This window comes from Neovison vison, chromosome 8 (assembly GCF_020171115.1).
Source record: "Neovison vison isolate M4711 chromosome 8, ASM_NN_V1, whole genome shotgun sequence".
Lineage (NCBI taxonomy): Eukaryota > Metazoa > Chordata > Mammalia > Carnivora > Mustelidae > Neogale > Neogale vison.
In genome coordinates this window covers 18,147,570-18,175,223 of record NC_058098.1, presented here as the reverse complement: position 1 = coordinate 18,175,223, position 27,654 = coordinate 18,147,570, and the positions used below count along the sequence as shown (strand labels likewise).

General features: G+C 50.8%; 1 protein-coding gene across 4 annotated transcripts in view; it reads right to left on the bottom strand.

The window, feature by feature from the left end:
• Window positions 1-375: 375 nt before the first annotated feature.
• Window positions 376-27,654, bottom strand: part of CHD6 (chromodomain helicase DNA binding protein 6) — a 193,133-nt gene continuing 165,854 nt past the window's right edge. For all 4 annotated transcript variants that reach the window (XM_044263020.1, XM_044263022.1, XM_044263023.1 and 1 more), the window contains 10 exons: window positions 24,003-24,063; window positions 22,865-23,081; window positions 21,244-21,452; window positions 18,388-19,965; window positions 15,239-15,390; window positions 14,661-14,867; window positions 13,008-13,460; window positions 11,209-11,400; window positions 10,094-10,213; window positions 376-3,729 (listed from right to left, as the gene is read on the bottom strand). In XM_044263020.1, the coding sequence (XP_044118955.1) occupies window positions 2,833-3,729; window positions 10,094-10,213; window positions 11,209-11,400; window positions 13,008-13,460; window positions 14,661-14,867; window positions 15,239-15,390; window positions 18,388-19,965; window positions 21,244-21,452; window positions 22,865-23,081; window positions 24,003-24,063 (4,086 nt within the window). In that variant the 3' untranslated portion in view covers window positions 376-2,832. The remainder of the gene's footprint in view (window positions 3,730-10,093; window positions 10,214-11,208; window positions 11,401-13,007; window positions 13,461-14,660; window positions 14,868-15,238; window positions 15,391-18,387; window positions 19,966-21,243; window positions 21,453-22,864; window positions 23,082-24,002; window positions 24,064-27,654) is intronic.

Sequence of the window (27,654 nt, the reverse complement as noted above, 5' to 3'; positions counted from 1 at the left end):
GGACCCCAGCTACTGAGGCATTCCTGTGTTCTCGAGCCTGTTCTGAGCCCACCGAGGTACCCCGCCCCCCTGAAGTCCCAGGTGTGTGATTTGAGGGGCGAGCTTCTAGAAAGGGGTTTAAGAAAGTGGCATGGTTGAGGCATGAGCTCCCCTCCATGGCATAGGTCTTAAGCAGTGTTCTGGTGAGGAGATCCGGCCAACCCCCCCCCCCACAAGCGAATCCTTAACGAGCCCCAACAGTGTGCCCAGAACAAACTGGGCACCTCGGAAAGATTGTGGACTGCTGTGTGCATAGGGGCCCAGGCAGCAAGAGACATCCAAGTGCCACTGAATTTGACTTTTAAAATTGTTTTTTTTTTTTTTTTAAATCCAGGATCAAGACCACAGACAATTTATTATGTGAGACACGGGGGTGAAGAATGACCAAGGAAAGTTATGGCTGTGAGTGACATGGAATTTAGATGAAAAGGCTCAAGTTTGCTGAAGAGTTTTAGATTTGGCTTTTGCTCTTGGAAACGTCAAAAATAATCATAAGAAGCACTTATGCCTTACAGAGCAAATAATCCACAGAGTGTCATTTTCATTTTGCAAACAGGGACACAATAGCAGTCAAAGATAAGCCTAAACACCCAGAGAGTTAACATACAGGTTCGGTAAGATATAACAAGGGATTCAGCATGCTGGTGGGTTTTTAAATCAAATCCATATTGAACCCTGTGACCTACGGGAGGTTCTAAGCGGAACCTGGGGAAAGCAGCTTTTCCATACAAAACAACGCCGACACCGACAAAGGGAAACCCAGGCTCTGCTGGATGTCTATAATACTCATTTGCAGTAAGGCTTTCAAGATACATGAATTTTTATAGCATTTGTATTTTAAGGATTTAGGGCAAATACATTTTTTTTCTACTTGATAAAAAGAAAATTAGTACTTAAAAGGTTCAAAAATATATCAATTGAGTGATTTTTTTTTTACATAAATAAATTATATTGATTTTTAGGATTTAACAGCTGAAAAAACCCTTTCTGCTTCCACTGGAGGCAAAACTGAACAAAATGTTAGTTAAATAGAGAGCAGCATTTCTAAGAAATCTGTTGTCAGCATTTAGACCATCTATGCTACAAAGATGTCATTAAATAGGATTTGCTCATTCGCTTGATTCTTTCTTCATACTCATGTGATCAGCTACAGAATTCCTTATTTATATCTGATTCATAACGCTGGGACTCCACTGTCTGAAAATACATCTGATTTTTTTTTTTCCCGGTCACAATTTAACAGACTTCTTTGAGATGCTCATTTTAACATTTACATAATTTATAATCCCAAATGTATAAAAGACAATGACAAAAGCATCATAAATAAATAATGCAAACTGAAATAGTTATGTCGAACTTTTGGACCTTCTGATAAATTAGCAAAACTGTAACAGAAAAAGTAAAAAATACAGTAAATTGTGACAACACAAAGTGAAACTGGTACTAGTAACACTTCCAACATTTCCAACGGTCCTGCACAGCCCTGTGCCCCCCCCACCGAGTCCTGAACCATGAGCTTATTTCAAGTCTCAGAGCGTGATCGGTCGTAAAAGAGTTAAGACCCTCAGGAAGGATGGAACACGAGTGGGGAGGGGCAGAAGGTGGGGTGAGCGCCCCTTAGGCAGGTGCTTCCCGAGGGAGGAAGAAGGGAAAATGATGTTAATTTGCAACGATCTCAGCTAACTTGATTTGGAATCTGGGTCCAACTGCAAAATGGAAACTGGAGAGAGGAAAAAAAAAAAACAAAAACAAAAGAAACAAACGTTCACAGTCATTTTATAAAAGGTGGCACACACATGTTCTGACAACCTCAAATAATTTTGACGAAGGGACCTAACAAAGTGTGAAAAGTGTTGAGTGACGCTACTCTCCCAGGCTCCAGAAAGAGCCTTATTCTTGCTGAAGGGAAGCGCAAGGTAAAAACCCGTGCGGGCCCCGGTAGCGGCCAGAGTGACTCTTGAGAACAAGGGAGAACAGATGCCAGCCGCGTGCTTATGAGCCGCGTGCGGCTCCTCCCTTGGAGGGCGAGCCCCTCACCAGCCCCCCGCGGCCGGCAAGAACTCTGGGGGTGTAAAGCTTTCTCATCCTGAGAGTGAGCCTCCGACCCGGGGGACAGAGCACGTGTGCGCGTGACGATGCCCGGTCGGTGTTTCTTTGCTGCACGTTTCTGAGTGCCATGAAGGGGATGTCCTGCTGCTACCAGTAAGGTTTCTGTTCTATAAAGAAATGAATATATGCATTTTCAACCGTTTGTTATATGCTTCTGTCTACACTACTCATCTAGTCATCATGGTAAAATAGGGAAATATTGGAACGAAAAAATATGCACCAGCATTTCCTGTTTCTGTGCTTTTCGGTTTCCCCATCACATGCTTCCCATTCAACACAGCTCAGGGAAAAGAGGGGCCCCTCGCGGTCTCCGTTCTTCGGCCCTCCGGTGGGGAGTCCCTAGACAGCTTTCTTTTGCCATTGTCCCTCCTCAAATTAGTGGGAAACTTGGAGGAGCGGGGGAGGGGGCGTGTCACCAAGTACTGTATCAGCTACGGCTGCTGGAATGAACGAGTGGGTAGCAGAACGAGAACTCTGGGCCTCCTACACTAGGTCGACAACACTCAGCTAATGAAGTGGCAAGACCCTGCGACTATTAACATCCGTGACCACAGTTCTCAGAAAATTAGGTAGATAGTCTTACTTATGGAAACACAGGTTCTTATGAAGGTGAAGTGAGGAAGTAACAAACCTTTATGGGATAAGAAACTTACAAGTCACAATCATTTCTTAAATGAAAAAGTTCTAATTGGTGTCACTGTTAGAGTCTTTGAGGCCCCCCTCCCTGGCCTGGGCTGCATGTTCTCTATCCGGGGGCCCGGGGGCCCGGGATTCGGGGCAGTTCTGGTCGCTGCCTGGCTCCTTTTCGGACCCGGCAGCGGGCTCTGGGTTGGGGTTCAGACTGTCCCCTTTTGTTTTCTTCTTCTTCCTCTTCTGGCTCTCCAGACCCATCACCTCAGAGTGTCTGGCCTGCTGCATCGCCGGCAGAGCCATGCCCATGCCAGGGGAGAGAAACATGGATGGATAAATGAGTCCAGGAGACACTCCTGGGATGAGAAACGGGTTAAAAGCCACAGGACTACTGGTAGTTATTGCGGGTTCGGACTGATCAGAAAACGGACCAGGACCAGGCTTGTCTTCAGCCAATGCGTCCGTTTTTACATCATGGCTACTTGGCTTGTCCTCGACAGTCTTCTCGGGCGCCGCGGTCCCACTCTTCGTTGTGCTTGGCGGAGGCGCGGGAGCGGCGGAGGGGCAGGCGGCGGCCATGGGCGCGTTGAGGAGGCCTCCGACCCCGAGCATCGGGGGCACCGCGGCCATCCCCGGCAGCATCAGGGGCAGCATGCTCAAGGAGCTCTTGACCTCTTCGCCCGTGGGCATTGCGGCGAAGCCGGCTGGGAAGCCCACCAGGCCCGTGAGGGGGATGCCCGGCATGTTTCTCATGTTCTGGAGTCCTACCAGGTCCATCCCAGCGATGAGGCCGTTCATGAACAGGGGCCCCATCCCCGCCGGAGTGTCCGCCACAACAGCCGGCGCCTTCAGGAGCTCGCTCCGAGGCCGCCTCCCCCTTCTGCGGGGGCCCGCATCTCGAAGAACAGGCTCAGCCAGGGCGTGATTGAACTTGTTTTCTGGGAGAAACCCCTGAAAAAGGACAAAGAAACACAGGATGCGCAAGGTTACCGGGTGGCACGTGACGGGCTGGGGACAAAGACTAGGGTTCTGCACCAGTCTGGCCTGTCCCTGCTGCGCGACGGACCCAGGTGGGAGCCTCCCCCCGCGCCCGCCTGCCTTGCCGGCTCCTGCCTGCCCACCTGCCCGAAGTCGCTCTCTCCAAGGCCGAGAGCCACCAACCAGCACACGCAGGCGGCATCTGCTCTGGAGAAGCCTGTCAGGGCTCTGGGAGCTGGACCCCCGATAAGGACACCCAGGTCTTAGTTGAGACTTGCAGCTGGGAGCCCTTGACCAAAGCGAGCATTCCTCTTCCTCGTGACACAGGAAGCTTTTTAATGGAAGCAACAGCAACAAAGCAGAGGAGGGGAGACAAAGCTTTGCAGCCGTCGGACCTGGACCTCGGTCCCAACTCCGTAACAAGCTGTGGGACTTGAGCCACAGCGGTTAGCCTCTCAGAGTTCTGGGGAGAAAGGTCCGCGACAGCTATCTGGTAGTTACTGAAAACCAAGTGTGCAAGACGTTATCTGGCCCACGGGACGTGCTCACTGAAGGGATGCCAGTATCTGCGCGCACCCCACTCCCCCTGGGTCCCAAGCTCCTGGAGGACCACCGCTCAGACGCCGATCAGGGAGCCTACACGGGTGCCGGGACGAGGGCACTCTTGCACGTTGCTGGGGAAAGGCATCGCATCAAAGTGACGTTCTGGGTGGCCTCAAGGGAGACAATCTAGTTTTGCTCTGATCAGAGGGCTAGGTTGTGCTCGTTTTCCTGCTGAGCGAAGACCCCCAGGGCCAAGTGCCTGCAGCCTGGACTGTGACTGCGCCACGGCCGTGCAGCCACGCCGGCACCCGGGTCACCAGCCCTGCTCATGGGACACCCCGCCGCTGCCTCTGTGGATGCCAGAGAGGCAGGGAGCCGCAGGGCCAGTGCGAGCCTGGCAGTGGGATTGCTGCAGCCACACTCGCTCCTTCCTCTGTGCCTGTGGCCCAGGAGCCCCGGGGGCGAAGAGGACGCACCAGTCCCCGCTGGGGAGCCTGCTGTGCCAGGCCTCACTGCCTGCCTGCAGGGAGAGAACGGAACTACTGCTGCAATTACCAAGCATCTATCTCGAATCTGCTTCCAAAATAGCCTGAATAATCTCTGTATCCAGAGCAATGTTTTGCCCCAGGAAGCCCCACCCCTTCTCCCCCCTGCGGTCGTCCGGCTCATCTAGGAGGTGCACATCCACGGACGGCACTGGGGGTGCACGGGCACGGCTGCCACGCAATCTGTCTTCTCCGTACAGAGGAGCATAAAGAAAACGCCCTTCCCTGTGGGCCCCTGAAGTCCTCTCCTCCTCCTTGTCGTTCCTGTCACAAAGCTGGTATAATTCTACCACCTTCTCTTTGATCACAGCCACGGTTAGCCCCCAGATGTTCAGAGTGGCCCAGAGGGACCTGTAACCCTGGGTCTGTCCTGGGGACGCGTGTTGCCATTGGGGCCGGAACGCGGAAGCGGGGACGGAGCCCTGCACAGAGGCAGCAGGAGTGAGGCTCCCGGCGCTGCTGAGGCTGGAGGAGCCCACGCTTCTCCAGAGCCACCTCGGCTGCCTCTGCAGGATTCTCAGCCGTCTGTGTCAATACCTTCCCTTCCTGCAGGGCTGGAGTGGGGGGTGGGGACGTGGCAAGACACGCCTGAGGGTCCAACTGTCTACTTGGAGGCTCGGACTCAGGGATCCAGATGCAGGTCACACCAAGAGACGTGAGAAGGGCCCGAGAAACACTTTTATTAGGGCTGGAGTGCTAAAGGAGACAGGACAAGAAGGCCAGGTGCCCACAGATGCTTAAGGGCTGAGACTGGCAGCCAGGTGTGCGCACAGGCAGGAGGCCTCCTCACAGCCTGCCTGAGGACGCCCCCTTGGACTGGATTCCAGGATCTCTGGCGTCCCCGCTCAGCTCACTGCCTAACTGCTGAAGAAGTCAAATCCTCGAAAATCCAACACCTCTCTGCTCAACGGGGCAGCTGCGGAGACGGGGATGGGGGGTATCATGGGTTCAGGCTCTCCGGGAGCACACGTGTGGGGCAGCAGCTGGGAAGGGAGGCCTGAGGCCCATGGCGTGGGCAGTACGGGAAGCCGGCGACGGTGGCCGTCCCGGGGGCTGGCAGGGAAAGGAAGAGCAGCAGGAGTTAAGGACAGCACCATTCACCACGCTTTTACCCTGAGTCAGGCAGATGCTAAGGGCTCTGTGCGCATGATCTCAATTAGCAATCCCACCAACCCTGCAGCTCCAGCCCAATCATCACAGCCATTTCATAAAGAACTTCAAGATCTGGAGACATGTGAAAAACGTGTACTTGAATGTTCCCAAATCCCCAGGAATTATGTCATTTTTGAAATTCTACATCTGTCCTTCAAAGTCTTAAAGAATATTCAAGAAAAACCAGATCGTGAGCAAAATGCTTTGTGACGGTCGACTCTTAAGAAAACTCTTCTCAAAAAGCCTTGTTTAGGGGCGCCTGGGTGGCTCAGTGGGTTAAAGCCTCTGCCTTCAGCTCAGGTCATGATCCCAGGGTCCTGGGGTCGAGCCCCGCATCAGGCTCTCTGCTTAGCAGGGAGCCTGTCTTCTCCTCTCTCTCTGCCTGCCTCTCTGCCTACTTGTGATCTCTCTCTGTCAAATAAATAAATCTTAAAAAAAAAAAAAAAAAGCCTTGGTTTAGAATAGCAGAGGGAAATGTGATCGTTATGCTCTGCGCCCCCTTCTTTCTCACAGAGTAAGAGAAACGGGACCTGCTCCCCAGGGCACAGGGAGCCTGCTCTTCGTGGGGCAGCCGCTCACTCCGGCTCCAGGGACGATCACTTGCAGAGCCATTCCCGCCTCGTTCCTATTTCCGGAGACAGAGAGTAGGGCTTGATGGAACCAGGGCCAGACTAAAAGCAGGACTTCTGATGCACGCCACCTCAGCCGACGGCCCTGGCCAGGGGAACCACAACAGGACCACTGGGCATTTCCAAGACCTCTTCCCTGAAGCCCACCCACAGCCAAGAGCCAGGGAAAGGCGCCGGGGTGTGTCTTTTTCCTTTATACCCACGGAGTTCCTTCGTAACTCTCCAGCGGGGAGGGTGTGAATACAAGTCCGAGGTTGGGAAGCAAACCCAGAGCTTGCTGTCAATCAGATGCTCTCTACCATATTCTGAGTTCAACCGGGCATCTAGGGCCAGACAGCTCATCCAGACCAGCCTGCATCCCGCAGGAATCTACGACGCTCCTCAGGTATCGGGACGTCCAGAAGCATCCTTCTGTTGCCCTTGTTGTGAGCCTCTGATGTAGAGAGAGTGCTGAGCCCTCTCGGAACTGGGACCCTGCCAAGGAGGCAAGTAGGAGTTGCCTTCTCCTGCTCGGATCGGAACGGCAGCAGCAGAAAGGCCCCAGGGGTGAAGAGAACAGCTCCTCATCCACAGCGACAGACACCAAGAGGGGTGCTGGCACAGGAAGTCGGATCTCACCACTTCCTGTGGGAGCGAGAGTCCCTCTAGCCGCCCAGCTGCTGCCCACCCCCTCAGGTGCCCCTCCCAGCCGCTCAGCGACCACACACAGCGGCCAAGCTGGGATTTGGCAGCTCTCCCTCCTGGTAATTATACCCCGAGAGCAAACCTGCTTCCTCTTCCAGGGGAAGCCTGGGGAGAAGGCAAGGAGAGCAAGGAAAAGGAGAGTCAGATGTTAAGCAACACTGGAGGCAAATGTGCTTTTCCAGATGATACACGGGCATTCCAACTCAAGACATCGCCACCAACACAGGTAGCGTTTACTCCAAAGCCCATGGATTACAGCTCTCGAGCTGAACTCTTGAGTAGAGGTGGAGTGGAAGGTGATGACCAAGACGTCCCTACTCTTCCCAGCAAGGTGAGGAGATTTAGCCCACAAACATTCACTGAGTGGAGAGAGGCCTGACAACCAAAGAAGGAAGTACATGTGGGAATGAAGTTAAAATTCCGAAACACACAATAAAACAAAAACTGGCTCTAAAAGATGTTTTTTTGGGCGGGGGGGTTTGCCGCATGAGTGGCTCAGTTGGTTGAGAGTTGGTTGTCGGCTTGGGTCAGGATCCTGGAGCTCCTGGATGGAGCCCCGCGTTGGGCTCCCTGCTCAGCGGGGAGTCTGCTTCTCCCTCTGACCCTTCCCGCTCTCATGCTCTCTCTCTGTCTTGCTCACTCTCTCAAATACAAGAACAAAATGTAAAAAAAAAAAAAAAAAAGACATTTTTGGGGACAACTTGGGGAAATCAGAATGTGGACTAAATATTACTAACATTCCCGTGTGTGATTATGGTAATAGTTAGGTAGGAAAATATTCTTAGGAGGCACACGCTGAAGTGTTTAGGGGTGACGGGTTATCTCTGCAAGTTACTGTCCAATGACTCAACAAGAAACGAGCAGAAAACCCTACACACACGTCTGTGAGACAAAGGTAACTTCCGCCTACACGTGCACGTGCCCACACACCTCTCACGCGCGACCACCACGTACCGGCCGTCCTGGGAGCTGAATCCCACGTGCAGTCCATGGCGCTGGCCCAGCCGAGCCACAGCGCACACAGCAGAAGGGGCGGAGGGAAGGGAAAGGCTTCCTGATCTGAATCTGTTTCCAGAAGCAGGGGGTCTCCACGGGAAAGAAGGAGCGCAGCACACCCGAGAGGGCTCCTGTCCCAGCAGGAGCCGAGGGAGACGGGCCCTCCTGGAGTCAGGCAGAGTCCGGTCTGCGCTGTGCCGGCTCTTCCCCACCGGGGAGGCTGGGCAGCCCTGGGACCAGGTGCACGAGGGCTTCCTCGCCTCACCTCCCTGCAGGACAAGGGCCTCTGAGGCAGGGACTTGTGTTTATTTCACGAAGGAGGGAACATGTGTCTCTGGTAAAAGGCTGGCTTGCAAAACAGCTTAGAAATGGGTTTTCTGGCAAGGCATCAGTGTCTGTAGGAGCGTGAACATTAATTTCCAGAGAACACGAGGGAAACTGTTAGACATGTAGAAAGAAATGGAAAAGCCAAGGAGGAAACCATGTGGTTTTTCTGATGTGTGTCTACAGCAAGAGCTAAGAGGCTACAACAAAGCAAGGACCAGAGTCTGTCCTGGATGACTTTCGCGTGACGCCGCGTGTGGAAACGCCGGGAGATGGGGCGGCGGCCTGCGGGCTGGAGAAAGGCCGTTGGGCTAAGGACTACAGCTGCACCAGCGTGCACAGCACAGGTTGGTCTAAGCAAACGGGTGCTAGAGACACCCTCAGACAAGAGAACAAGACAGGGGCCAAAGGGCACCTGCCCAATGTGATGGGTTTTCTAACAAGCAGCCAACCTCGGGACGGGGCCCCGGCCCCATTCCCGCAGTGGCTGTGGTCGGGGACAGAGGTGAGGGGGCGCAGTTCTGTCTGCAGAGCTGCTGGAACAATCCAACAGGTGACAACATCAGTCACAGACTTCTTGAAAACATTAAGTTACAGCGTTCTTTTGCAAAAGGAGGAAATGACTAGGGTGGGTGGTCTTCTGGAGCTGAAAGAAGAAATCACATCCAGGCCATCCCACTAGGAAGGGAATTCATTCCCAGGGAGAGCTGCAGCTGGCGGAGCCTCGAGGAGAAGGCGTTCGGGGAAGCCTGTGCGTCTGGGGGACAACCCGAGAAGAGCAGATGCCCATGACGCTCTTCGGATGCTCCCTGTTTGGGGAGGACGCACTTTGCCGAGGTTGAAAGCACAGTTACGGATCATTTGCCCAAGCCTGACGCATTTTCAGGTTGGAATGTTATTACTGCCCCCTAGAGGTTATGACTTTCCTATTCCAAATCGGTCCTCCTCTGTGAGCTATAATTAACTCAGATGCGTTAGACTACAACTATTTCACAGATGTCTTTTGAAGTCTCTTCCAGGCTCAGGATTCTATATGAGGAAAAGGGCAGTGCTTGGAGTCGGCTGCTTTTCATTGCCAGTGGGGATGGACTAGGAGGAAATGTTTTAAATGGAAATTTCCAATAATGACATTTGTTAACACTAGAAAGAGATTCCTGATAGGGGTTAAGGTCTATTTCCCTGAACGCGCTACACTGTACTGGGACGCGGGTGCCAGATATCAAATTTTGGGAATAGTTTTACCAATTTAAACCAAAAGTTTTGGTGGTAAAGGTTGAAAACAAATGACCACGGGAAGTCCTATTGCTGCTCAAGAGTTCCCGATACCACTTATCACGACTTATCAGCTTCGTGTGCCGGCCTCTTGTCCTCTGAGCAGACGTCCCCTGGCTCCCCACTTCCCAGCTGGAGCTTTTCCCGAGTCTGCAAGGCTTGGCTTCACTGGGACACATCCCTCTTCCTTACCCGTAGTCCTGGCTCCTTGGGGACAGCAGGAACCCTCTCTTCCCCACTCAGGGAGTTGATGTCTAATTTTCCAGGTTCCTTACAGCGTGGCCTCCTCTGCTTTGGTTTGTCTGAAAAATTCTAGGAGGCAAATGGAAACCAACATTACAAACCATCTTGTCACAGATTCTTCTGATGAGGGTCGTGTTTTTCAGCTGCTTTTGCTCTTCTCTCATTAATGGACCTCTGTACAGGACCCCGTCAGGTTAGGCTGACAAAGGAAAGAGCTACCGGGCCCTCACCCAGGCTTTCTTTGAAACAATGGCGTTCCCGCAGGGAGCTGGAGAACACGCTGTGTGGGCCTCTTGGGTCAGACTAGAGCTGACCCAGTGCTCTCTCGTGTACTGCTTACTCCCTGGCCTTCTCCTCCTCCTCATTCCCCAGATTCTCTCTCCACGACTACCTATCTGGCGGGCTTTGTCTCTTTGGAGGGTGTGCGTCTGTGAATGTGTTCTCCTCCTCGTGAGCTCGCCACCATCCGCATCTTACTAGTCAGATATACCCAGGACAAAATGGCGACGGGATAGGCGAGCACGTGACAAAAGAACACCAAGAAGAGACATCAGCGGTCAGGAGCCCTCTCCTACAGACTTCTAATCTGGAGGATCTCGGGCAAAGGCAGTTCAGAGGACTTGAAGGAAGAGCGGCAAAGTTGTGACTCAAACAAAGAACACACCCCCCACCCCCTAAGGTGGTGATGTGTTAACTCAGAAAGAACACAGAGAAACACATTCCTGCACTGGCAGTGTTTTATGCAACCTAAAGATTTCTCCGTGCCCTTAGATCTTGCGTGGTAATTCTGGGGGAAGGGGGTGCTGAGCTTAGGCAAGTCCTGTCCTTGTAAGATGCTGCGCAACGACCTGGCAGAGCATTCTGACGTGGGCTGTGATTTCTGTTACTAGAAAACTTCATCAAAATGCAAACTTAGAAACAAAACCCTAACTTGAAAATGATGTTCTCAGTTGATACAGAGATCTCTGTCCAACTTCCTGGTCTCCCCGAGCACGCTCCTTATCAAACGCGGCAGCGGATCAGCAGGAAGGAAACGGCAGGGTCAGAGCAGCGACAGCACTTACTGCTCCAAAGCTGGGAACCTCTAAGGAGTAGTCCGCCTGCTGCCTCAGCCAGTCCAGCAGACTCTTGCTGGGAATGGCTTTCTCGGCCTGGCTGCCGGCTGCTGCGACTGGCTCGGGGGCCGAAGCGGCAGGCACCGGCCCTTCAGGGTGTGAGGTGCTCGGCGGGGCCAGCCCTGGGTCTTCGTGGACTTCCTGGACAAAGGAGAAACAAGCGTGTGAAGTCAGCACGACAGATTGAAAACTGGTTTCTGAAAGGAAAATGCACCTTGTGTCTTCCCATCCCTTTCCGAGTATTACTGTGCTTCGGCAAGAACCCTCCGCAACACTGACCCACGCGTGGGCCGCGGCACGCGCTGGCCCTCCCCGATGCTCCTCACCTTCCCGTCTGCTCAGGTTGTGCTACCGCCTCTGCCACCGTCAGGGACAGTCCAAGGCCACCCTACTTCCCGCACGCTGCCTCCCATCCCCGGCCCCCAGCACCGCTCACAGATTTTCCAATACCAGGTAATGCCACACTGCAATGCACTTACCTGTCTCTCCCTCTACGGGCGGAATGCCTGCCTCACTCATCTCTGCATTCCCAGTGCCCGTAATAGGTCTACAAAGTACCATGTGGCACTCAAGAAATGTCCGCATGATACATTTAAAAAAAATACTCTGATCACGACAGAAGAAACTATGGCTCTGCACTTCTAAAAAATGAGACAACTGTTTTAAAAGCTTGCAGGATTGGGCAGGGAAAGAACCTGTCACCTCAGCCTCCCAAATTATATAGAAAGTCTAGAAGACAAAACTTTAAAATACACCAAACAAAAGAGCTTAAGAATAAAGCTCACAGGCGCTAGTGAATGACGTCTTTGGCTTGGTTCCCTGACCTGCCACCTTACTGGATAATCCTGGGCAAGTTATTCAATCCTAGTTCGCCTCAGTTACTTCATCTATAAAATGGGAGTAATAACATCTTCACAGAGCTGCGAAGATCAAATAGGACAGTTACATGAACACCTGAACCCAGTGCCTGGCACAGAGCAAACACTCAATGAATACTGGTTATTATTATTCCTTTTAAAATAAGAAAACATGAAATGTGATTCCTGCTTTAGAGCCTGAAATTCAATAAATGGGAAGACCAAAACACAAAGGGAAGTCAGTTGTCTTTGACACATTAGGCAAAGTCTGAGGCGACCTCTCTTGGCCAGGCATACAGCTTCGAACCTTATCTGTTGTTTACAATGATCTCCTCTGGGTTTAGGCCGTCTTGGCGTGACGCTGGTGAACCCTCACAGCAGCAATCTGGGGGAGATGCGACTGGCCCAGTTGTGTCTGGGCCAGTGAGGCACCGCGGTGCGCTCCACGGAGCCCAGCAGGTCAAGCAGAAAAGCCAGGATCAACACAGAGAGCAGAATTGGGATCCTGACCCCTGTTCCCCCCACCCCGAAGCCCAGCTCCTGGAAAACCCGCTAACCCAGAGCAACCACTGGCAAAACTCAGCCCCGCTGTTCTGCTTCACTCAGTCACCAGCAGCTCTTCTGGAAATGGGGGGCGGGTGTCTGGACTGTGTGTGTTTGAAACGGCAAGACCCCTGGCTCGTATCTTCAGGTTGCACGCAGGTGAAGGGTCTGTAATGGGTTAAATGTGTTTCTAGAAAAGACTGAGGGCAACTTGTAACAAGAGAAATTAACCAGGATATTTGAAATGGGATAAAAGATCCACAAATTTAAAAATCGTGTGTCTGAGGAAGGGTTTATTACTCAGGGTGGAAAGGTCAAGGTTTTTACTTAATGGTCTCATATACCCACCAAGATTCCTGCCTGAAGCGTCTGCTCCTTCAGAAAGATGAGGTCCATCCCTCCTTCAACATGTTTCCGTCTCCCTCTCCGCCTCCTCGTGGCAGCGTCGTCTCTTCTGAGGCTTCCGTTGACAATCTGTCCTGTCACTGGATGGATCAGGCCGGCTTGCAGAATCCCAGACAAGTCCATGCCGAGGGCTCCTTGAAGTGAACCGATAGCCCCGATCTTAGGGGTGCTGGCGCTCACCGGGAAAGGAGACGTGGCTCCTGGGGACCCCTCTGACGTGCAGGAGAGATCTATTGCTGACTCCCCGTGCCAGCCATTGAGGACGATGGGGGGGTGCCCGTGGGTGGCAGAGAAGTGTTCCAGGCTCCGGGCCTTCACATCCCTCTCCACCTCAAACTCGTAGGGACGTCTGTGCTTCTGTTCGTCCTTTGTGAATACTGGAGCCAGGAAGCTCTCCTGCAAACACACACAGGTGGCAAGAGAGGTCTGAATGCCACTTCTGCGGCTGAATGGCAGCTCCTTCTCTGGGCCTGACTTCCTCGGGCAGACTAGGATTCCTAATCAACTTCTGAGAAGTTCTTTCCACTCAAGCCTTCTCAGATTTTAGCACCAAATAACCTGGAGAGCCTGTTTTCCAATTTTTTTAAAAAAGATTTTATTTGAGAGAGAGAGAGAGCGCGCACGCTCAGCAGAGGTAAAGGCAGCAGCAGACTCCCCTGTGAGCAGGGAGCCCGATGCAGGACTCGATCCTAGGACCCTGGGCTCATGACCTGAGCTAAAGTCAGATGCTTAACCAGTGAGCCATCCTGGCACCCTCGCCCGGAAAGCTTGTTGAAATGTCAATTCCCTTCAGTGGGCCTGAGATTCTGTAGGTCTAACAGGTTTCCAGGTGCTGATAACGCCGCTGGTCTATGAATTACCCCCGGAGGTGCAGGACCGTAATCTGGGGAATCAACCTCAACTGTACATTAGAATCCACTGGAAAATTAAAAAAAATTCCAACGCTCAGTCTACAGCCCTGACGCATTAAATCAAAACCAGCAGCTTTTCAAGTTCCCTACAGGTTCGCATGTGCACTTGGGAGAGCGTGAGCCCATGTGCTAACAATGTATCTCAAATTAAACTTGAGTTATAGCCTGGGCTTATAAAAACCGTTCTCTGATTTCCCTAATTTCTATGAGCTGCCATCATTCTCGTGGTCGTCCAAGTGTGGAACACACTGGTCCATGCAGGCCTCCCGCTCTCAGTATGTTGGCCAGTCACCGGGCCATGCCTGCCGACGCCCGCCCCCTTGCTAGTACCTACCCCGCAACCAGCCTGGTCGAAGACCTCATCTCCTCCTCAGATCCCCACTCGGCCTCCCAGCCTCTGGCCCTCTTCTTTCCCGACCCTCCTCTCCCAAGGACCTGCACACCACTTACTCCTGCCGAGCTGTAAAGCCCTGTTTTCATCATGCACTTCCCGGAGCAAACTTCCGTAGCTCCCTGCTGCCTACAGGATAAAATCTAAATTCTTCAATGAATACCAGTGACTTTTAGAAGGAAAAGGAAGAAACCAAAGAGAAAAACCAAAAGTAGAAAGAGAAGGAAGTCCTCTCCACTCAGTATTTGCTGAATGAATGAATGACTCGAGTGAGAAGTGCCAAGCGGCCCTCACCTTTTGGATCTGGGCCACCAGCGCCGCACTGCTGCTGAAGCCGTGTTCCGAGGCCTCCGGCTCCGAGGCGCTGCTCCGAGAACCAGCACTGCTGCTTAAGGCCGGTGTAGGCAGTGTGCCCGAGGGCTCATATGGCTGGGTGGAAGGCCACTTCCCCTTTAACACCACATGGCAGATATTATCCAGGCGGTTGATTATCACGCGATCCTATAAAAAAGACCAAAAGCTCTGAGGAGTAAGTACCAAGCTACCCAAATTCAGAGTCCCTAGAGATCACGTGTCACATTTTTCTAACCAGGAGGAGTTGATTAGGAAGATAGCACAGTCAGATGTACTCACTTTACAAGTCTTAAAATACTGAAGTTCTATGGTCTGGACAGTGAAAATTAAAGCCATAGTGCTTTAAATATGAAGACAGTTTTATCTTCTGGTCTAATTAGCCAAGTCTCTCTTTCTTTAATGTTTAAATGTGACATTAATACTTTTTCAAGACATCACACATTTCTCTGAGTTTATACTCAGAAATACTCTACAAGCTGAGAATGCTTTAGGTAGAGAACGCATGCTCTGGGGAGTACCTTTGGCCACTCGGAGAAGGAAAAGAGGGTCTTCTCCTGGAGCAGCTGAGCAATGGTGGGAGCCCGAGCCTCCTGCAGGTCATCCCCAAGGTCTCCTGCGATGCCTGATGTCGAGCTTTTGCTCTCCTCCTCAGAGTACTTCCCTGGGTAATCTGCAAAGAAGGGTTTAGAAAATTAATCTGGTACTCGGAAGACAGTAATGAGCTGAACGATTAGGCCACCTGATCTGTCTTTTCAAAAACTTAGCCCATTTAGTGCTTATTTGAAATTGAACAGTAATTACCATGCTATTTCCGGCAGAACCCTATCAGTTAAGCCATACATGCAGATCCTTTCTCTAGGGCTACCTGTGCAAGTCATGTGGTAACTCTGCATGCACACACAACGGAAACAACCAAAGAAAACAGGAGATTGTCCTGTGTACCCAAGAGTGAGAGTGGAATGAGCACCGAGAGGCTTGTACAGGCAGTGCGGCTGGCAAGACGAAGCTGAACACTGTAACACTCCCGTCCGTTTGAAGGCACAGTCTTTGAAATGTAGCACAGCAAGATGCTGATGTTAATGACAATAGGTGAAAGGTCCTGAATCTTACAACAAAGGTAAAATAGACCTGCTTCATGTAAAAAATGATGCAAAGAAAGCTAGAACACTCAAATTACTTCACTGATAGAAAGAAATGGAAATGCAGCTCATTCTTTTTTTTTTTTTATGGTTTTTTTTTAAAAGATTTTATTTATTTATTTGACAGAGAGAGAGAGAGAGAGAGAGATATCACAAGTAGGCAGAGAGGCAGGCAGAGAGAGGAGGAAGCAGGCTCCCCGCCGAGCAGAGAGCCCCATGCGGGGCTGGATCCTAGGAACCTGAGATCATGACCTGAGCCGAAGGCAGAGGCTCAACCCACTGAGCCACACAGGCGCCCCTGCAGCTCATTCTTTAAAGTTTCAGTGGTGAAACTTTATTATCCGTGTGAAATGGATCTTTAAAGACTCACTTACTACTAAGGGAGGGAATGATAGGGAATGAGCACAGGGTAGCAAAACATCCAGTGCAGGAAGTTGTGAGCCTCTTTTCTGGTGAAATGACATGGAATTTGATCCTCTGAAATGTGGAGATTTCACTGGAGACTGTGCACCAAGTCTAGGGAGCTGCAGGGACCTCTCACCACGAACAGGTCCTTGCTAGGCCAGCGGATTCAAGGATATACGAGACAGATCTGGCCCTCAGGCTCTTATGGTTCACGGGGGACAGACAGTCAGGAAAACAGTAATAATAAATGAACACAATTATAAACAGCGGCAAGTGCTCCGAAAAGAAACAAGCTACCATGATATGGAGTAAGAGTGGGCAGAAGGGAGGGCTTCTCAAAGGAGAGAACCCCCAGGAAGAGGAGGACAATGGTTATTCTGGACGTGCTGAGGAACTTTCCTGGGGGAAAGTACAAAGGTGAGAGTGGAAGGGTAGAATCATTTAGATAATGCTGAATTCGGTAATGGTAGACAATTTCAATTTTATTCTCGATCTGAAGGGAAGCATCACTGAAAGGTTTTAAGCAGAGAGGTTGGATTTGAGTTTTAAGAAAAAACCCTGGAAACATAGCCAGGAAATCTGGGGCTGGCCCTGACAGCTGTACCAGTCACTGTTCCTTTATGGTCGACTTCCAGGTGCAGAAACAGACCGAGCCCTTCTGCCCCACCTGTTCCATGTCTACTGTGTGTGGAAGACCCCTTCTGAGGGCTGCAAAAGCATTCGGAAAAGCACTGGTGCAAGGGGGCCCACCCATGGGTGTGTGTGCCGCTCACCGAAGCTGCAGCAGACGGCATTGGTGGACAGATGCTTCTCCTCTAACCCATACTCTCCCAAACTCTGTACTCAGTTCACTGCCTCGATTTCCATGGACTATTTGGTGATTTCCCCCACAACAAGGTTAAAAGAACAATGTGCGTTTTATAATCTAACACATGGCAGCGATCCTCTGTGGCCTAGGCTGAGGACAGACAAAGTCAGAGACGGCCCCCCTGCCCCCCGCCCCGTGTCAGCCGGGGAAACAAATCGATTAAATTCCTTTCAGAAGCCTCTCTTCATTATCCTAGCTAGCGTGTAAATTTTAACTTGAGTTTGGAAACCGTCTCAAGGGAGTCACTAATCACAAGGACTAGACCAAGCGTGAGCTTACCAAAATAAGGAAAGTTAGATCATGCAGGGGAGCTTGCCTGAGCTCCCCTCCCGTTCCTTCTGTGATATAAAAGTCACTGTCGCAGAAGGAGACGGCTGTCTCTCTAAATCCCTGAATACCAGTCCCGGCATCAGGCCAGATGTGAACAGGGATTTTGGTTTTTTTTGACAGTAATAAGGATAAACAGAATGATCTTTCTTCACTATAATATGCCCTCTTGGGCCCGAAGAAGTAAAAACAACAGTAAAAAAAGTTAAAAACCATTTCTTGTTGCTCAGAATCTCTAATCAATGTATTTAAATCCTCTGAGGCACAGAAATATCTGAGTCATTTAGACTCTTAACATTTAAAAAGTCCTCTTAACTTAAAGCCTTATTTAAGACTTCCCTATTTAAAAAGCTCAAATCTATCTGTATTTTTGTTGAGTTACTTGTAATTGTTATTTTTAACCCTGTTGAGTTATTAAAATGAATCTAAACCAAATGCACCAATATCAAATCACAAGGTTTGGATAATGATATGAATAAAGAGCACTACCTTTGCTCACCTAAATGAGATCACATTTACTCGTATTTTTGTGGAGTTCCTGAAAAATTAACTCTCCCTCTAGAAAACCGTAGGTTCTTGATGTTCCTAGGCTTTTCTCCTTGAACCGGCTGGAAGGTCCTCACCTGCTGGAAGAACAAGTTCCTTCCCCTCCGAGCAGCATCTAGTGTCTGCCACGGAGAAAGCAGCTTGTAAGCCCCTCCCACGTTACATGGCTGATGCAACAAAGATGCTACCACTGTTCACAATCCTCCTCAGTGTTCTAGAATGATCAGCGTTAAGCTACTTTGTCTCACCTTCAGACAAGGCCTGGTTTTAGACCACAGGGAACGTGTACAGGTGTGACTCAGAAGCCGCACATCTCCCCACCCCGCACCCCGCCACGTGAGGACTGGCTCACCAAAAATACCACAGCCCTCACCAACTGTACCTTGAGTGTGGCCGTTCCCCTCTCTGTCATAATCGTCTTTGCTCTCAAAATCCGCATCTTCGGACTTGAGCTCACTGGCTTCCGGATACACAGCGAAAGCTTTCTTCCCCTCTGCACTGTCTTTCCAAGGCTCGCTCAACAGCTCGTGCTTCCCCTGGGCGGGCTCTGCGGGAGGAGCGGGAGGCTCAGCCTCCACTGGGATGCTACTGGTTTTGCTTTTGTGCGCATCTGCGTTATAACCCTTGGGTTTCTCCACTTCTAACTCCTCGTTCTCGAGGCCACGCGCCCACCTCCCCGTGTGCTTGCAGTGACACTGACAGGCTGCTTGAGGAAGCGCCCCCCGCAGGCCAGGATTCTGGCTGACGGCCTCCAGGGTTCCTCTCTCGGCCTCCTCCACATGGAAGCCTCGGCTCTTCTCCCTCAGGATGTCAGCTGTGGGACCGGCTAGATGCACGACCTCGGGCCTTTCCCTCAGGCCTGCAGCCACGCCCACATTCTCCTCTTCATTCTCCTCCTCTTCCTCCTCCTCATCGCTGTGGCTCTGACTCAAAACCAATTTGCTTTCTAAACTTTTGTTTTCTAATAAGTCAATTAATTGTTGATCTGATGACAGGCTTCTTCTGGAGTCACACACACTAAGATTGCACATGTCTACAAACCCACTTTCATTTCCTTGATCCAAGGAAGGGGAAGCTAAGCACTTGGCTTCCAGCTGCCCGATGCTCTCAGGTCTCTGCCCTGTCTCACTGCACAAGTCCCCTTCCCTGGAAAGAGAGAGCAACAGATGTTTTCCATTTCTGATGTTCATCTGAGCTACTCCTGCTTCTAAGCTGCTCAGAAAAGAGGGGCCCGCAGGTAGTTCTGCCTCTGGGCCGCCAGGCTGGCAGTTCCCGTCCTCGCCTGCTGAGAGGGCCAGCGCATCCTTTCTGGGTTCTGTCCTGGTAGTGGGGCTCTCCTGGAAAGAGCCTGGCTCCCGACTCAGGGCCTTCTTACCATACATCATGCCCTCCAAGCACTCGGGCAGCAGACTTTCGTCGTGGGTGACGGACATGACATCCTGAACTTTAGAAATAAAGTTTTCACAAGTCATGTCAGATAAACTGACCCCAGGTGGAGCGGGGTGACCATCTCTACCTTCTATTTTCACGAGGTTCTCAGGCTCATTTTCAAGGGGCTCTGAAGTCCTGCTCATCTGAGTGTACGTGAGAGATTCGTATAGTTTGGAGTTGGTCTGGTAAAGGCAACAGAGACTTTCTGGGGCCTGGGTGTCCATTCTCTTGTGCTGGGCGTAGTTCCTGTAGGCGTCCAAGAAGGACAGCTGGGGGTCGGTCATGATGTAATAGTCAGTGCGGTTCAGGCCGTGTTTGGCGGTGCCGACGAGCAGGTCTCGGTCATGCTTCCCGCACTCCCACCAGACCGGGAGGTAGAGGCTGGGCCTGCAGAGCTGGAGACGCTCGTGCAGCTGCGGACACCTCAGCACCTGCTCGCGGACCTTCCGCAGCAGCTCGATGCGGTACAGAGTCCTCGCGGCCCGCTCCTCGGTGATGGGCTCCACGTAGATGCTGGGATCTGGGGGACCTGGAAAGGCCAACACAGAGCCTATCACTGAAGGCAACCCCAGGACACCCGCCACCCACCTGAGCCCCTGTGCCTCCGGTCGAAGTGCTTCCCTCCCTGGCATACAGTCTTTGGTGTGTGTGTCCCCGACACCATGAAAAGCTACGAGAAGGGAAGGTTTCTGTGAAACTAGGACAGACCCAGTGAGGGTGAGGGAGGAGCACGAGAACTCTGGTTCTAGAAGATAAGCTCTCGTTTAGTAGCCATGTACTCTGTGCCCAAGTACTGTACACACATCACTGAGTTCTCACGGCAATGCTAGGCTGGAGCATCACTGCCCCCGTCTGAAGGATGAGGAAGGAAGCTCAGATATGCTCCAGGTGCCAGAACCAGGATTCGAGGCCAGGTCTTGTCAGTGGGGCAGCACGGCCCAGGTCCTTACAATCTACCCAGCTCCCTGGTTTTAATGAAAACACCCTAACCACATCACACGGGGCATGCTGCTGTCAGCCCAGGACCCACACGGGCTGGACTCCAGGCTTGTTTTAGCTTTTCCACAGCACAGTCAGATGGGCCGTATCTAGTTCAGCTACAGGCGTGAGGCGGGAGAGGGACGAGGAGGAAGCTGCTGCATCCCAGCCAGGAAGCAATTTCTCAGAAGGCGTCTCTCCTGGACTGGGGCATGTGGAAAGACAGCCATTTACTTTCCGTAGCTACAAGTCAATACACGGGAAATGAGTTCAAGTTCTTACAATATAATTAATGTACAGCAGAAGCGAAGTTCACCAGAGTCAATCTCTGAGACTTAACAATACGCTGGAGAAAGTAATTAACACTAGCCTCTCGATACTTCTATGTGGTGTTAACTTCAATTTTTTTTTTTTAAGATTTTATTTTTATTTATTTATTTGACAGACAGAGATCACAAGCAGGCAGAGAGGCAGGCAGAGAGAGAAGAGGGGAAGCAGGCTCCCCGCTGAGCAGAGAGCGGGATTCGGAGGAGCTTGATCCCAGGACCCTGAGATCATGACCTGAGCGGAAGGCAGAGGCTTTAACCCACTGAGCCACCCAGGAGCCCCATTAACCTCAATTTCAATTTCTGTTGACATGGCATCGTTTTGGGAGAGAGATTTCATTTTATGAGAGTGGACCCAATGAGCAGTTCACGAATTTGTGAAAACTCACTTGTCTTTCCCTGGATTCTTCAGGCAGATTCTACTCTTAGAACCGAGACTACCCGAAAACACACATGCCCTCTCCCAGTCTCATCGGGGACCCACGGACAGAGAGCATTCTCACCGCCATCCTTCCATGTGGGCAGACGACACACGTTCCGGCACATAGCCACAAAACTATAGAAGTAGTGCTCCAGGCTCTCATCCGACTTCTTGTCCAAACGGGAAATGATGCGGAACTGTGTCCAGTCAAAAGTTTTCTTTTCTTGATCATAAACGACGCCAAAGGAGGACACCGCTCTGTAGAAGTCTGCTTGCTCTCTCCTAGTCCACCTTGGGATTTAACCAGAAAGGGAGAGTGAGCTGCTTTCCCTTAAGGAAAAAAAAAAAAGCCAACAACTACTTACTTACTGAGAGCCTACTAGGAGAGTCCGCAGACTCAAGAAAGCAGGTAGGCCTGGTTTGCCTACTTTATACTTATTATTTAAGTTAAGTTGGGGTGAGAGGCTTATAATGAAAACAGCCCGTTATCCTACCACTACTTTCAAATCTCAACTTTTTCTCCCAGTATTTATCTATGTTTAAGTGTGCAGACTTGCGATCTCTTCATTTATTAATTTTAGAGACTACCTAGTTTGTATCCACTGATGGGAGATGAAGATCTTAAAATACTATGTATGTATGACAACACAGAATCCTGGAGGGACCTGAAATTCACCCCCTTTCTCTTCCCGATGAAGAGACTGGTCCAGAGAAGGGAAGCAACTCCCTGAGCCACACAACCCTCCCCACCCCTAGTTCATGTTGGCTTTGTTTTGGTTTTATGTAGGCACGTAGCCCGTATCTGGGACGCTAAGGTTCTCCAGCCTCTACATTCTTCACAGTTGAGATAATGACAGGAAGTGGCTGGATTATTATCCCCTACCCACGGTCTTCATGAGGGGCTCCTGGGCACGGTACTCTCCATCCCCAGAGCAAGTCAGACCAGGAGTGTGGGGCTCAGGGTTCGGTGGAGGAGTGAGAAGCAGGGAAGACGGGCTTGAGTTCTTCTCTTTGGAGTTGTGAAAGACAGTATTTTCCCTGAATTACCAAATTTCATAAAGTCAGAAGGTGGTTTTACTTTGTTTTTGTTTCTGGTATTCTTTTCATTCACTGGATGGTACATCAGAAGGGTGGATAGACAGACTCCAAGAACTACAGCTTTGTTGATTTTTCGTGGTGGCATCCTTCCTAGCTTGGGCTGGCCTTCTGTAGCCATTTTTGGTGTTGCTCTCAGATGGGCAAGTAATTCCTGATAATTCATCTCCTTGTTCTGGGCTGGCATTTTATAGTACTTTCTGCTCTCACAGGCTTGATAAGGACTGGTAGCTACAATATGGCAGCTTCAGTGCACACTATTTACTTGGCTGCTAAAAGAATGTGATCTGATATATACGCTAATTTTAAACCACATTTCCAGGGATTGGGGTTCAACTTAAGAAAGAGGGTCAAGTTGGAAAATCATTAAAGTCTGGGGATTGTGAACAAAGGTTTTCCTAGATCTCATCAACTCCCCAGCCAACTCCCTAGACCTCGTCAACTCCTCAGCCAACACCATCACTGGAGGCTGGACTGAATTAGTTCTGGAGACCACCTAAGTCCAAGATGAGCACACTGAACGCGTTTGGTCTCTAGCTGTATCAGCATCCCCTGGTCACCTTTACTCATCGGCAGCTCCGTATGCCCTTTTAGCCCTTGACTTTTACCTCTTTTGAGCTTCCTTGTTGATGAGATCCATTTCTGAGGTTCTCCTGAACATCTCTTCCTGGACCCAGTATCCTTGGTTACCTGGTCCCAGAATTTCCGGTCGGCAGAGTTCTTTGCGGTTACAGCGCTGGTACACGGTGACCAGACGCCGGAGGCGAGCCGTGAGAGCAGATGAAACTGGCCAGGGTGATTTGTCTGGGTCGGAGCCATCCTGGGCTTCAAACATCAGTGAGGATATTAGTATTTACAAACGGAACCAAAACAAAGGCGGCTATTTTGTTGTTTTGTTTAAATAAAACCACAGCTGACTCAAGGACCAGATCAACCCGCTCAGGAGCCCGGCACGGCCGGAATGGCTGCGATTCTGCTCTAGAAACAGCTTTCGCTGTGGCTGGCTCGGTCATCTCTCGCATACGGATGTGTCCGTCCACGGGGCCAGAACCGATCCAAGGATCTTGCTCTGAGGCATGGGAACAAGCAGACCCTCTATGGCCTTCTCCATAATAGAACCACGGGCTTTTGTGCAGCTGAGTCTTCCAACTGCAGAACACTTTATTGAGTTCAAATTCAGAAAAAAACAAAACGAAAGAACAAACCCTCTCTAACATTTCTCTCTCTAAATTAATTAAATAAATAATAAATCAATAAAACCACAATTCCTTTTTCTCTCTCTGACTCCATCCTGACCTCAGATACCACAGATCTCACTTCTGAACTTTTAAGAACGGTGGCGGGAACTTGCCAGAACTACATGAAAGCTCTGTGTGCGACTCCAGGAGAGTCTGATGAAGGTCAACTTGGCTTTAAAAGAGCCTCCTTAAAAAAGCCTATTTTTAGGGACGCCTGGGTGGCTCAGTTGGTTAAGCAGCTGCCTTCGGCTCAGGTCATGATCCCAGGGTCCTGGGATCGAGTCCCACATCAGGCTCCTTGCTCGGCAGGGAGCCTGCTTCTCCCTCTGACTCTGCCTGCCTCTCTGTCTGCCTGTGCTCACTCGCTCTCTCTCCCTCTGTCTCTCACAAATAAATAAATAAAATTCTTTAAAAAAAAAAAAAAGCCTATTTTTACTACATGTAAACCCCAAGATAACTACAAACCGTGACCTTACTTTTCTTTGCCTTCAGAGGGACATAGTCTCACCTGCCCGGCTGTCATCCTTCTTTTCGCCAAAAATGCCGTCGCCTCCATCACTGGAACTCTCCTAAGGGATAAAGGAAGCCATGCCATCAGCAAAAGCCGCAGCCCAGGACAAACTAGCTCAGACAGCCCTCATAGAGCAGGGGTTCTTTCCTGCCCACGAACACCTCAAAGACCTCAATCGTCCCCGGTCAATAAAGCTTACTTGTGCAGTTTTAAAAGAACCAGAAAGCAGTTTATTTCAAATAAGCATTTTTAACTGGGACTGTACGAATGATTCTGTCTACAGAGAATCAGCTGAAGGAACGATGAGCTGGCGTGCTCTCCCCGGCAATTACATTTTACAAGCACGACTTTAGCTGTGAATTTAAATATTTGCATTACCATCATCTCTTGCAATTTAATACTGTCACTTCACAAAGGTGGTGCCTGCATTCTGGTTTCTTTTTTTTTTTCCTTTGCTGTGGAAAAGTATCATGTTCATGTTCATTACGGTTAGCTTACTTCACAGCAACAGATGCTCTTGTCCTAAAACGTGACTGCTCCAGACATGAGTCCTGATGGCGCAAAACCCCCAGGAATTTAAAATTAAAATCACAACTGAGGCTCCAAGTGAATCTGGAGTAATTTTGCAGGCATGAGCTTATCCAAGCTGGAGTGTTTGTCAAACTAGCTCTAATGGATCCCTTTACAAACCCTCTCTTGGTCTCAGAAGGGAACTCTGAAAGTTCTTTATGTATGGTGTGTGGGGGAGTTTGGGGTTGGGAGAAGAGAGAGTGCTATTTTTCAACTGGACCCCATTTTTAACATGAAAACTTACTGTCTTTTGACCTGAATGATGGAAGAGAGTAACCCCAGGATTTGAGACTCTGGCCTTGTTAGGGAGGGTCATATCAGAGTAAGGGTCAGGAATCTGTGTGGCCTGTAGAGTCTTTGTATGTCCCTCAAGTTACGAAGAGTTTTTACACCTTTGAACGGGAAGGGAGAAGAAGAAAATGGGGACGTGGGAGAGGCAGAAGAATATGCAACAGACTGAATGTGGCTCCCACGCCTAAGATACTCACTACCGGGTCCTTTACCGGAAATGTCCGCGGCCTCCTAGAGGAGTGCACACAGCACAGACCAGGAATCTAGGCTCGGTAGGAACGGACTGACACCTGTGATTGGAAACAGTAAGAATTCTATCCATTGTCCTACGTCCCTAATACCACGGAAGAGGCTGAATAGAGAAAACTGAAAAGGCAGAGAGGAGCAGGGGCGCATTTTCTCTGTTACAAAATAGTGATAACAGCTAACATCATGCAGAACATGTGAAACCCCTTACGTGGCTCATTTTTAGTTCTCAGCAGTGCTTCACGAGGTAGAAACTACGACTCTCCTCCTTTTACAGATGCAGAAAACAAGCCCTAGAAAGGTTCAGTAATTTGCCCAAGGTCACACAGCTGGGTTTCACACACAGTAGTCTGATGACAACCACTCCAACCATCCAAAAAAGAGGGAAAACAGAGTCTGGGTTGAAGGTCTGCTCTGGGGCGCGAACATACTTAGAGCTGGAGGACATCGCTTCAAACTCTCTCGCTTGGCCCACACGGCTTCTGGCCTTCTAAGTGGAGAGAGGGCGGCCTCAGGCTCATCTGCTGTACCGTTCTGGAGTGGTACTTAAATATGCTACCTCGTCCTTTCCCGCTTCTTGGGTGGGTACAAAACAAGCAAAACACTACCAACCATGTCCTGGATCCTTTCCTGCCACGGAGCACATGTCTGAGTATCCTCACAGAACCCGCAAAGATCCTCTGAATGCTCTCATTTATAATTATAGATGCTTCCAGCCGGAGAAACGTCCTACAGCCTACAAAACATGGGAGTGAGGCGCCAGAGCCACCATGCTCCTTATTACGTCAACGGGTGGCTAAGTTGGGCTTCCCCAAACCCCAGATCTGCACGAGGGCTCCCAGCTTGGGGTGAGGCAGACACGCAGGCCGTGCACGTTTCCCTTCAGGTCCCACTCGTGGCTTCTGCAGGTGCACAGTTAGGAACGTGAATGGCCTCAGGCGGACTCTCGAGTAAGGCAAGACTGTGGGATCGGCAAGTGCCTGTCCCTGTAGCCTGCCCTCTCCTGGAGGCACTTCCTCCCTCTGGAAATGACAGCACGGAGGCCACCTGGCCCAGCCTGAGTGGGAAAGCCGTCATGACTTCAGCTAACGGCCGCGGCAGAGTGAGCGTGGTCTGCGCGGCTGCCGTGGTGGGCGGGGCCACAGGGAGTCCCCGGCAAGTCCCGCCTCTGAAGGACACAGGCTAGCGTTGAGCGTTTCAACGTGTGCTCTCTCAGACCGTGGATCGATCTGAATTTAGTATTCATTTTCGAGGAGGTGTGAATCTGTCATTTCAGCAAGAAGGGTCCGGACTGCTGACCGCAAGAACCGCAAAATAAAGGAAACTGGAAAGGCAACAACAGCAAACAACACAAAGGAAACGGGTCACACCACGTGCTGTCCCCATCTGGAGCGTGCGTGTGATTTGATCTGGGTCTGCAGTCTGAGGGTCCCCAGCCCCTTGGCCTTGGGCACGCTGTTTCAGTCTCTCCAGCTCGTTTCTTCATTTGCAAAGTGGAGGCAGTAATACTTTATAGGGTGACTGTGGGGCACACATGAGTCGATTACGTGACATGTTGAACCAAATGCGGGCCCAAAGCAAACGCCTCCTGAGTGGTGGTGGGGGCTGTAAGATGCTGACCAACAGTCCCCACTACCAGACAGAACCTCCCTGGTCCTGTCTTTCACCTGCGCGTTGTGAGGCTGGCTGGAGGACGCAAGGCAGCAGCAGCCACGGAAACTCTCCTGGGACCCGGGTCAGCGAGTCTCCAGACATTATGGTACTTCTGATGCAGTTTCCCTTCATTCATTATTCCATTTAGACAGGGGGGACACTGGAATGGGGAGGATGATCATTCTCACCTAAGATCATACATAGTTACTAAGCGGTGAAGGTGGAATTGAAACCCTGAAGATCTGACTTCAGAGGCTGAGCTCTAACCACTGGGCAGGACTGCTCTGGCCAGTGGAAGCCACAGGGGGCGGAATCCAGAGCAGTGTTCTTGAACTAAGTCCAAACACGTCACTTCTCCTCTGAGGGCAGTGACATGCATGGACTCCTAGTTACTGAGAACAGAAGGTCCAGTCTCCCGTTTGTGGCCAGCCCCTTTGGGCCTGGCTGCCTGCCCTATTTGGCCTTGACGTGGATGGAGGCGGTGGCAGCAGCACAGACCCCGTGGGACCTGCAGACCCGGGGAATGTCTCCCGAGTTCTAACAAAACCCTAGGATCAACACAACAGGCAAGGAGCTGTCCTCTTAAACTGAGCAAACGAGTATCTCAAGTGCTAGGAACTGCACTGGATCCAAGGGCTGTAACAGTGGGAAAAATGGAACCTTTGTCCTTCCAGGGCCCATAGTCTGGAGGTCATGAGAGATAGCTGGAGAATACGGGCCACGCTGTGTGATCAGTGCTCCTAAACACAGTGGGAAAATAAGACAGAGTCACCAACTCTACCAGACCCAAATCAAACAGGGGGAAAGACATACACGAGGCTTTTGGGCTCCCTACTGAAGGACACAAAGAGGAGGTGGCCAGAAGTTAAGAGCTCTGTGAGAGGTAACA